A 12672-nucleotide genomic window follows, 5' to 3' on the forward strand; every position below is an offset into this window, starting at 1 on the left:
CCCGAAACACTGCTAAGACAGGAATGATACATCATTTAGAAAACAGATGTATCAAATATTCATTTATCTTATTATGGAATATAAATTTAAGAAATTATTAGATGGTAATGTGCCAGAATCTTTACATCTGTGACTCATTAGTCCTGCTGTGCCCATGGTTCGTTCCTCTGCTAGATAAAACTACAATACCCATGTAATGGAAATGAGTACAAACAAGAAACCTACAAAAGATCTAAAATTTAAGCAGCATGCAATATATTTAAAATCTCATTTATTAAAAAGGGGATTACCAGAAAATCTTTTAACCAGTTCATTCTTATTCATTAGCCTTTAGGATTACTACATGGTTATTTTCATAGTTACCACTATATGTAGCATAATTTCAATTTGACATTTTGGAGAAAAAAAGGGAAAACTAAATCTCATTATTACATTTATTTCATGTTGAATACAAAGAAAAGAGAAAATAATTATGAAAGGAGATACTCTGAAAATACAGTTTTGATTTTAAAAATCTTGCTGAGAATAAAAGAAAGAGTTTTGAAAGTTTTGTATAACTCCACACAGGAACACTTCCATAGAGCACTTCACAGTCCATTCCCAATGCTTCCCAATACCACACAGGCAAGTTCAAGAGTAGTTATCAGCACCTCAGGTTTCTGCTTACCTTATGAGAAAGAGAACCCATCCCCTCTTCAGCAACAACCTTTTCCAACATGTTCTCAAGTGGGAAAAAGCCATCTTTCTTTTGTCCAAAGGAGACAATTTCATGGAATTATAGAATGGTTTGGGTTGGAAGGGACCTTAAAAATCATACAGTTCCAATCCTGTGCCATGGGCAGGGACACCTCCCACCAGACCATATCCCATCCAAAGCCCCATCCAGCCTGGCCTTGAACAGCTCCAGGGATGGGGCACCCACAACTTCTCTGTGCAACCTGTTCCAGTGCCTCACTGCCCTCACAGTGAAGAATTTCCTCCTTATATCTCATCTAAAACTACCCTCCTGTAGTTTAAAGCCATTATCCTATCACTCCACTCCCTGGCAAGAGTCCCTCCCCAGCTTTCCATTAGGCCCCTTTTAGGTACTGGAAGGCTGCTGTAAGGTCTGCCCAGGGCCTTCTCTTCTCCAGGCGGAACAACTATAACTCCTGCAGCCTGTCTTCAAAGGAGAGGTGCTCTAGCCCTTTGATCATCCTCCTTGCCCTACTCTGGACTCATCCTCATACTTCCATGTTATTTTTGTGCTGGGGGGCCCAGAGCTGAATGCATTAGGTCTGATCTCTCTCTAATGGTCAGAAAAATGCAGTGCTGGCTTGGACCTAGATCGTCTCCCCATATGCAACATGCACTTCAAGAGAAGGCCAGAAATACAGGAGTATTAAGTGGAACCCAGCAAAGAAATTATAACAAGTGCATAGTTTTTGCATGCGTGGGAGGCTTTAGAAGGCACTGCATCTTCTGGCATCCATGAAGGATAATGTTGGCAAACAATGAGCTTCAAAAAAGGCATAAAAAGATCTATCCTTCCCACAACATGAGTTCTCTTCCTTTCCTGTCACTCTGCTATAAATATAGCCTCAAATATCCCCTAGATCTGTTTTATTTTTTCTCTATCTAAAGTTGTTCTCAACGATGGATTCAAAGTTACTCAATTTTCTCTTTATTTGGTTTGATTCTTCAACTGCACATAGGAAGGGCTCTTGTTCTACACCCTGGGAGGCCCTCACAGAGTACAAAACACTACAATGATCAACAGCGACCACTGGCCCACTAAATTCTACTGCTGACAGCAACTCAAGCTTACCCTGAAACACTAGCTGGTTACAATTTCTACATTAACACATTTGTTGCACAACCCGCTGTAATTTTTGCCCAAACTCCAAGCAAAAAATGATGCTAGGTGGAAGCTAACAGGCCTGTGACCATATTATGCAGTGTCCTGCTTACCTGCCTGGAAACACAGGTAAAGCCTACTCATTCCCATACAACAGACACAGAGAACACTGAAGGATGGCAGAACCTCACATCATTGCCTCTGATTTCCTACTCAGATGAAATAATTTTCCTCTGACATCCATCACAGTCTCCAAAGATGCCATTCCCACTAGCGGTCCTAGGCATTTCATAGTACACTCAGTTTTACGCATTGGTCTATCCAAGGCCAAGACTACAAGGTTATCATAACCTTGTTGATTGGCAGGTATAACAACAAATGTTACGTTAGTGGTTTTATACTGCACTGCATACACACCCTCTGGACTACTGCATTTGCTTAGCACAGTAAATGTCACAGTCCTCCTTAGGATTTTCCTTCTGACCTGCCAATAAACCCAAGCTGCACAAGCTTACATGTTCCTGTGAAGACATGGTAAATGAGACAGGAATTACCACCTGCTGTTCACTTGCACTTCCTAAGGTTACAGCCAGCTGCTGCTATTTCACATCAAATCACACAGGCTTCAGGCCAGAGTGATCCTGACACTCTTTATGGCTGCTTTCCCTCCCCCAACACCACCTCCAGTTCTAATTAATCCCTCAGACTGAGTGCCAGTCCTGCAGCTAATTATTGTACCTGCCCTGGGGAACACAGTGTTTGGTATCACCCTGTACAGTGCCATGGACTCTCAGTGGGAGCTCTTTTATATAATCCCTTTTATCATAACTGCTGCTTTCTCCATCAGTAATGCTGCTAACTAAAACAGTGCACCACAAAAAATATCCAGGATATTTTTTTCACTTAGGCAATCACTCGGCAAGGAGTTATGATTTGAATATATTGTGTAACAATTCAGATTTTGTATTAAAATAATAAAAATGCAATGTTTAAGAACCAGCACAAGCTGTGTCTGACTAGAAATGGTCATTATAAAAAAAGTGTTATTTTCCATAGTGACCTCTGTACTTTCATTGTGAACTCTGACTGACACTGCACTCCAAATGAACAAAACTGGGAAAAGCCAGCACTTTTTTAGTTCTATTTTAGTCCTAGTATTAGATGAATTTTCAGTGAGGCAAATAACTTCTCCACACAACTCAGTTACAAGTTCTGATGAGTGACCGCAATCTGACCTACAGAAAATATCCTTCCTGAAGTCATACCTGCTCTCACTGAAACTGGTAGGAAACACCCTGTTCAATCTAAGATGGGTTGGTCTGCCCCAAAACCAAGTTGGTCCTCACAGCAATAAACTTCTGTCATGTCTTATCATGTTTCTTTTTAAATTTGATTGCTCTAACTCAAGTGTTCAGTACTGTAGTATTTTACAGGACAGCTGCTGTCTGAGATGAAACGCCTACATAATGTTTTCTCAGTCACGGGACAGGGCTGTAGAAAAAGGAACAGGATGTCCAGAGACTTCCTTCCTCACCATTCCTCTGGCATTACTAAAAAGGGGCAAGATGCAAACTGACGGGTGGTGAGTGAAGACACGCACTGCCTAGCTCTTAAGATGGGAATGACAACATCCTCATCTTGGAAGCAGGTATGTGGCACTCTCTAGTGTCACAGCTGTTCTGCATTCCCCAGCGGTACCTCATGAGCAGGACATCAAAGGCATAGCTGGGCCCTGGAGCATCATCCACTGCCAAGAGAATTCTCCTGTGAATGGCATCTCAAGTCTGAGTGTCCCAGTGCTCCAGGCAATGTGGGCAGCCAGTGCAATCTCAGTTCTTTGCTAACTTCACTCCAATTTGTTACCCTGCCCTTCAGCTTAATGGAAAACAGTGGAGCCATGACCAGCTAAAACTGGTGAATTAGAACAGATAATTACTCCCAAGAATGGACCAGGTAAATACCCCTATTGTCTTTTAACAGATAAGTAAACAAAGCCTCAGAATTAACTGCTTACAGGCAAATTTTCTCGAGGAGGCTGCTTCAGTGAAACTTATGTTAACAGAAGACATCATGTAAGTTTTTGTTCAGTGTCCTTACACTGAACATTAGGAGGCACATTAGGAGTATAATTCAAAACAGTGGTTAGATATAGTTTAGAACTAGAAATATAATATGATTGTACACATTGGGCAAGAAAAAAATAACTGCATGGGTAGTCGTATTAGTAAAGCATGATTTGAAAGCAGTGCTGTGTGAATTATGTTTTAAGTAACACACAGAAAAACAGAAAACATTCTTTTATACACACATAGGAATATTGTTTATATCACCATCATAGGAATATTTTTTATATCACCATCACTATATCATCACATTTGTTGCAGCTTTTGACAGCATATTCATATAAAGGAAACCAAAGAATATTTAATTAGGAAAGAAAAACAGCTGGGGACAACACTAATTTATGCTAAAGAAAGCTGAGCAGTCCCTCTATTAAGGCAGATAAAATTATTGAGCAGTATTTATAGAAAAAACTGTGAGGAACATTGAGGAGGATATAATCAAACATTACCAAGACACTGACAGAATAGGCTTAAGTTATGCAAAATTATATTAAAATAACATTCTGACTATAATATTATACATTTGCTTTGACAAGATGAGGATACAAATCAGCTGCATGTATTGTTTGATTTGAACAAAGCTTCCTATTTATAAAACTGATTTACCTGCATTTGCTACAGTTAGCAATGCCTCAAAAATTGGCATCACCAAAAGCAAGACTCCCAATAAGTCAGATTAATTTATGTTCTACTGTTTTGTGAAGCAGACCTGTTCCCTTCTAAAAAAAATGTGCCAACTCTCAAATGAAAAATAAGACAAAATAAGATAGCTTTAAAAGAAGGTGAACATGATTTATGTAACTCTGTAACTAGTATTTTCTGATTTATGAATGAAGAACTAATTTTATTGATGTCAATAAAGGTTTTCCATTTTGTCAGTAAGCGCAGAAAAAGTCCCAAAATATTGTCTATATATACTTAGAAACATATTAACTAAGGATAATATACATGCACATTAAAAACAAGCCTAATTAATTACCTTTTTTTTTTTTTTTTTTTTTTTTTTTAAGAAAAGATCAGTTCAAAATGCATTTCTTATATAGCTTCAATTTCCCTTTGATATGGGACAGCTTATAAATGTGGTGTACATAATATAACAAGTGAAGCAATACTTCATAGCCTGTACTTACATTATATATACACATATACTTGTATTTAATTCAGTAAGTAGTCTGCTTTCAGGCCTATGTCTGTCTATATTAGACAAATTTTAAATAGTTTTCCAACACAGAAGAGTAGAACCTGCAAAATTTATGTTGCAAAGCAGTGATTCCTCTTTTTAGTGGGCGGCAAATAAAGAGTAAATATATTAAAAGTAAACAGGGAAGAGGACAGGGTTAAATAGAAAAGACTAAAAGACTATATCACTACCAGAGCCCAACTGGTTTAACAGTATATAAAGAACCTGTTTCATCTTCAAGTCAATAAAGGTTAATACAGTAAAATAAACTTCTGAATACCTTTCTTTTCTAGGACTTAATCTCTTCTGCTGAAGAAGTCTGAGAGATGTTATCAATTTTGTGCAAAGCCAGCAGCTAGGAAAATTTACTTAAACATACCAAAAGGAGAAAGTAATTTCATGAAAATACTTCAATATGGCTTCTGGGGAGCTTCTCACTGTACCTAGACCAAAACCAATTTAAAGCCAGCTGCTAGCCCTTGATTTCTAGACCTGATCTCTCATGCATGTGAAGTAAAGGACAGAAGATATTTATTATATCATTTACAGAAGGACAACAACAGACCACTTAAGACACAGTACGAGTTGCTTCACTCCCAAATATTCACCTCTGAACATCTATTTCCATTAATCAGGGTACAATCTCTACTCAGAACACATATAGTCTGCAGTCCTTCCATTATGGAAGGACTTTTTAAAGTCTTAGGCTTTTTAAAGCTGGGATAGAGCAGCTGAGCAACTAGAACAAAGCAATGGATTGACATCAGCATTTATTCTAATAGCCCAAAGGCTAAGAACCGTCATTTTTTATTTTGCCATGGCTCAGTACAGTAATGCAAATCTGCATGGACACGTCACAAAGCCATGTCCTCTGCAAAAAGAAAAGCATCTAAAAGACTTACTAACATTTGTGTATCTTAACTGGTATTGAGGAAAGCTAGTTCTGCATTTGACCTAAATGTTCAGTCTACCAGTACACTGAAGTAGTGAGAAGATATCTGATATAAAAATGTCTAAAGATAAGAAATAAAAAAGGCATTTTTTCAAATAAGATCAGGACTGCTGAATGCACTCGCTTTATCTGTGGTCTCATGAGATCAAAGCACAAATTAATCTGCTGCTCAAGCTCACTCTCGGAGCATGAACTTCTACATCATCCACACAACTGGAATGTTGTTTTTGCTTACACATGGACATAAGTGGATTAGGCCACATGGCATTATGAACCTGAGCTCTTACTCCAACTCTGTAAAATGAAGGAGACTGGTCAACAAATTACTTCTGAATACCTAAGAAAACCTTGCAGATTCTTCTTCTTCCAAAAAAAAAAAAAAAAAAAAATATTCAGACCTGTTATTCTGAAAATATAAGTTTCCCGGCAGTACTTGGAAAATCAAGTTCCTACTGCTTTAATTTACTGAAGATATTTTCAAGTAAACCTGAATCTTAGATAAGTTCAGTATATACTCATCGTCTCCAGGGACCATAAAATAAGAAGTTTTGAGATTTCAGAAAGAAGAATCTCTCAAAATGTAAAGACCCAGAAAGAAAACCTGAAATGGTATATGCAGGGACAGAAATAAATTATTTTTTTGTTTCTTAAATGCTTTTTCTTTTAATTTCAGCAGGATTTTAAGAGCTTAAGGTCCCACCTTGACCTGGAGAGTCTCCACAATTTATATGGATTTCTTTTACTAAGTGGTTTTCTTTTAGTTCCTGAAAATACCAGGAGAAAAGAAAGCAGCTATAAAAAAGAATAAAGGATCATTGTAAAATTTCCAAATCATAAAAATAACTTGGAACAATAAAATCTTTATTAAACTAAGTGCTAGTCTCAAACAATATGTAAAAATATCACAAATAAGCTTCAAGCTCTATGTCTCTAAAAGTTGAATTAGCTTTAAAATGTCCAACACTTTCAGACATTTTATCCAATCTGTTTGCAAACTTGTTGAATCCAAATGCTGACTTCATTCCAGGGTCACCTACAGGTACCACACTTCAGAGTATGGTATCACCTCCAAAAACATTTATTTGACATAGGTGGAAAACTATACATAAAGGTAACCAACCAGGTTTAAATGGGTTTGGTTTCATTTGGTGCATGACTGTCTGACACACGTAATTTCCATTAATTACATTGTAAATCCCGTGGCACAGCAAGATTCACCCTGAAAACAGTCATCAAAAGAGAGAAATGCTGTACTATGAGACACAAAGTGGTCAGAGGCATCGTAGTACTTACTGCTCATGAAGTACATGGAGGGGGGGGAATAAAAAAGAAGCAGAAAAATAGAAGCTGCTGTAGAACACACTCAAGCCCACTTCAGCAAAAGAGGGAAAACCAGCAAGACTGGAAAAAATACCTAAACATTCAATAAGGTGCTGTTCACCAGTTCTTCCTCTCTTCTGCTGACCTCATTCAATTCCTCTCCTGTATTCAGATAGCCTCAATTGGCAGCCCCTACTACACAAATAACGTCATAATGTCCTTAAATGTAAATTCCTTAGGTTGGGTATTTTTTGGTTCTTAGCAGCACTTGATTTAACAGCACCATAATATGGCTACCAACATAGCCATAACCATGATCTGTATGGTCCAGAGAGGACTCTACTGCCTTCCAATACATGGGACATGTCTTGGTAAAGCAGGACACAACAGTAATTGAACCCTGGAGGTAGTACAATGCTGATAGCACCAACACCAAATTCCAATAGATAACTATGTTATGACTTTAAATAATTTTACTGACTAGGGGAAAAAAAAATAAAGTGAGAAGAAATAATAAAATAACATCACAAATTCAAAATATTCTGCTTATTTGGCAGAAAAAAAAATATCAATGGAAATACGCACCAAATATGCAACTAAAGAAGAAAGTCATTGTATCGTTAAAACAATGTAACCAAATTTCTTCTAATGAAGCACAGATGTAAAGAACAATGAACTGGCACAGCCTAATTCACCCCTGTATTACTCTTTATTTCTGTTAAAATGAACATGATATTTAAAAATTAAAACAATCTTTATGTTTCCACATCTAAACCATGTTCTGTCTGTCTGGACATGTTTAAGTCATAATATTGTTATTATTAAAAAAATAATAAATACATATCATGAAAAAGAGCTAGTACATGCATAAGTATTTGTTTACACTTTACTAAATGATAGGTATATTTTATGTGAAATCTAGAACTACATTTCTTATAAATCCACTGACCCTCTGCATTGTGGGAGCCCATGCAAGGCGTGAAAACATTGCTGGGGAAACTGAAAGGTTTGGTTAGGAAAGCTTTTATATAGCAGAGCAAAATCACTGAAACCTGCTTCCACCCACAAGGGAAATTTTATATTTTAAAGCATTACTTACTATTGTTACTTAAGTCTTCTCAGACACTATCTGGTCACGTTCAGTATTACTGTCCTGCAGACACTGACTTCAACATGCAGGGTAAATGCAGCTAATAAGCATAATTAGCTCAGACAGTGTATTTAATTTAGTTTTGCACTAAGGACTAATTGCCTACTCAGCGAAGGGGAAGTGTAACATTTTTTTTAAGATGCTTACCCGAGGGCCCTGATCACCTTGATCTCCCTGCAAAGTGGAAAGATGAGATGATAGGTTTAACACAGCATCTGTGTGCTACCCAGCTCTCGTACATAATCTAACATTACACTGTGTCAATACAAACTGTGTCTTTAGTTCATGCTGCAACGGCTTTCCATTGACCTTGGAAGTGTCACCCGTACATCAACTTACCTTCTCGCCTTTTGGACCAGGAGGGCCCTGAAAGAAAAAGAAACAAAGATTTAAAATTGATGAAGTCTGCGACACTGCAGAAAGAGGTCTGAGCAAACCTGGGATTTCTTCATAACAAAGTATGCCCTTATAAATTTTCATACCAAATACCAGGGATATTCCAGAGACAGCTTCTTCACAGTAATAATAATAGTCACAGTGCAGCTATTCCTTGAATAGTTTGCTCACTCCATGTGCTAAATCAGACTACTCCGACAAGCAAAACTATGCCTGATATGGCAAAATTTCTATTGATTTCAGCTAGGAGCAACAGTTTATCTCCTATCAGATAAAAAATGTTTTCTAATCCTGTAAAACTTCTTTTCAAGTGCAGTTAATAAATTCACAAGCTTATAAATCTGCCATTTATTTTGGCACCCTTCTTAGCTTATATTGCCAAAGAAAAATGGATCAGGGAATCTAAAAGTAGTGCTTTCATTCCTATCTTTGGAAACACCGAAATTGATGTTTAGTCTCAAGCTTGCTCTTTTTAGGTAAAATAAGCTCTTTTATGAGAAATTTGTGTAACATGATTTTGCAGAAGTAATATTGATTGTTACTTACCACGAGACAAACTGTAAGGTGACAGTACCACAAAACAGCAAGGTCCTTTACTATTTTTATTTCTTTTAGGCACCTTCCAGAAAGCTACCAGCAGGTTTTCTAAAACAGTAGTTTTCAGATTAGTGGCTCGTGAATAAAAATGCTTGAGGTCTGCAGAGAACTGGTTCCTTACACAGTGCAGACTCTACCTCCAGCTTTCTGAAAGCTATGCAGGTGTTCCATTACAAAGAAGGACCTGAGGTATGTATGAAAGCAGCTGGAAACAGAGAAGGAGCCATCCAAGCTGGCAGGGTCCACTATTATAACAGAAAGAGCACTGTGTGTGCATGTATATGTGCTGCATGTAGAACAAATTGCGTTGCTACCAGCAACACAATTAGAAATAACCGAGGTTACTGAGCTGAGCATGTTTGGGCCATTTCACAGTTTTCATTTGTAAAAATTCATGTGGCCCATGTAAATGCAAATGCGGGGAAGGTCAGTCTGCCATGTATTAAAGATGTGATCAACCACATGTCTGAGAATTCCTATTGTAGACAATTTTCTGTTTATTTTTAAGGGTTTCTGATGCATCTCAGAGAAGAGCCCCTGCAGCTGAATCTTTCAAGGAATTAAAGCATACGCCTCCCCTTCCACAGTCTGCCACTTCTTCTACCTGCTGCAGAGGACATGGGAGCAAGTCTTCTACCTGGCCTCCTGCATCCCCTGTAGGAAGGGCAGTGCTTGCTGTAGGCTGAGTGGAAACCACGTGCACCACTCACTATGATCCCTGTCCCCTTTCTGTTCTCCTGCATGAACTTGGCCTCTTCAGAAAGGGATGAAGCAAAATAACTGGATACAACCTTGCTGTATCTTTATGGTCTCTACATTATTATTATTTTTCTCATACGTGATCCCATATTGCCCCTCTCCAATGCACAGGTTTATATATATATATACAAATATATAATATATGTACACATACTGGAAAACACGTACAACATAGTCCACAGCTAGCTAGAGGCACCCTGTGCTTACTTGGACATGACATTACAGCAGAGATCATTTTCAACAGGCTCATTTTAAAACACACATATGTGCTACCAAGCTACCGAATTTGTACACTCACACCATTGTTAACACTAAGTGTGGAATAGGAAGAACTAAAAATCACTCCGTGCTGGCTGTTACTGCTTTTTTTTTATGGTGAACACTGAGCACAAGCAGAGGGCTGTGGCTGTTCTATCTCCTTCAATTATCAAACCATTACAGGCTCTGAATATCTTACTGGCTGCAAACTACAAATAGCATGACCCCCATCTGCTACAGTCAGAATCCTATTTCTTGGATCTCAGGCATGAAATTATAGATAACATGACATGACTGAGACTGCAGACAGATGTTGGCTTTTGGATCTTGCTGCGATCATGGCAGATGTTACTGTCTTCATCCAGATGCTCGGTGCTGTTCTTACGCCCAAGGGTACTCCTGCATGCTGAGAGTATGGGCTCACAGCTGTCCTGGGGCATGCCTGCCACTGCCTTGCCAGCCAGTACAAAATAAGATGCCAAAGACTGCCCCAGCTAGCTCAATGGGACAGAAACAAGGCTGAACCACACCAGTAGATTGGTGAACTGCTAGACCTGTACCACTGTGGCAATATGCTTAGCTGTCTCCACCTGCAAAGGTAGCCCTTGTGTATCCATCCCCTGCAGATTTTCCTTCTAAGAGATCTCTGAAAGTATAATGCACACCCAGACATTTTGTTTGATCCTTGAAGTTACTGAAGCGCATGTGGGGTCAATGCAGTCTTTGGTCCCAGACAACATGGGTTCATGAGGGATAGGTTCTGCCTATACAAATTTGATTTTCTTTTATGATAAGATCACCCATCTAGTTGATCAAGGGAAACCAGCTGATGTGGTCTTTCTGGACTTCAGCAAGTCTTTTGACACAGTTTCCCATAGGATTCTACTGGACAAAATGTCCAGCGTAAAGCTAAACAAAAACATCATATGACGGGTGAGCAATTGGCTGACGGGCAGGGCTCAAAGAGTTGTGGTAAATGGGGCCACACCTGGCTGGCGGATGGTCACTAGTGGGGTACCTCAGGGCTCCATTTTAGGGCCAGTCCTCTTCAATGTTTTTATAAATGATTTGGATGTAGGACTAGAAGGTGTTCTGAGCAAATTTGCTGACGACACCAAACTTGGAGGAGTTGTGGACTTGGCTGAGGGTGGAAAGGCCTTACAGAGAGACCTGGACAGATTGGAGAGCTGAGCGATCACCAGCCACATGAAGTTTAACAAAAAAGTGCCAGGTCTTGTGCCTGGGATGGGGCAACCCTGGCTATACATACAGACTGGGCGATGAGATGCTGGAGAGCAGCCTAGAAGAGAGGGATCTGGGGGTTGTGGTTGACAACAAGTTGAATGTGAGCCAGCAGTGTGCCCTGGCAGCCAGGAGGGCCAACCGTGTCCTGGGGTGCACCAAGCACGGCATCGCTAGGCGGTCAAGGGAGGTGATTGCCCCGCTCTGCTCTGCACTGGTTCGGCCTCACCTCGAGTACTGTGTGCAGTTCTGGGCACCACAGTACAAGAAGGACATTAAACTGTTGGAGAGTGTCAGAGGAGGGCGACGAAGGTAGTGAAGGGCCTAGAGAGGAAGACGTATGACGAACAGCTGAGATCAATGGGCCTGTTCAGCCTGGAGAAGAGGAGGCTGAGAGGGACCTCATTGCAGTCTACAACTTCCTCCCAAGGGGGAGTGGAGGGGCAGGCGCTGACCTGTTCTCCATAATCACCAGTGATAGGACCCATGGGAATGGTGTTAAGCTGAGGCAGGGGAGGTTTAGGCTGGACACCAGGAAGAGGTTCTTCACCGAGAGGGTGGTTGCACACAGGAACAGACTCCCCAGGGACGTAGTCACTGCACCAAGCCTGTCTGAATTTAAGAAGTGATTGGACTGTGCACTTAGGCACATGGTCTAAACTTTTGGTTAGACCTGTGCGGTGCCAGTAGTTGGACTTGATAATCCTTATGGGTCCCTTCCAACTCGGGATATTCTATGATTCTATGAAAGTATAATCCACACCCAGACATTTTGTGTTGTTGTTGAGATGATCACATATTTCAATGAAATGTTGTCCTAATTTCTCCAGGCAGGGCTTTCTGAAGATTACCTGTCCT

General features: G+C 39.6%; 1 protein-coding gene across 2 annotated transcripts in view; it reads right to left on the reverse strand.

The window, feature by feature from the left end:
- COL25A1 (collagen type XXV alpha 1 chain) overlaps positions 1-12672 on the reverse strand; it is a 305159-nt gene that overhangs the window by 92649 nt on the left and 199838 nt on the right. For both annotated transcript variants that reach the window (XM_084517246.1, XM_084517245.1), the window contains 2 exons: positions 8902-8928; positions 8710-8736 (listed from right to left, as the gene is read on the reverse strand). In XM_084517246.1, the coding sequence (XP_084373372.1) occupies positions 8710-8736; positions 8902-8928 (54 nt within the window). The remainder of the gene's footprint in view (positions 1-8709; positions 8737-8901; positions 8929-12672) is intronic.

This window comes from Aythya ferina (genome assembly GCF_964211825.1).
Source record: "Aythya ferina genome assembly, chromosome: 4".
Classification (NCBI taxonomy): Eukaryota; Metazoa; Chordata; class Aves; order Anseriformes; family Anatidae; genus Aythya; species Aythya ferina.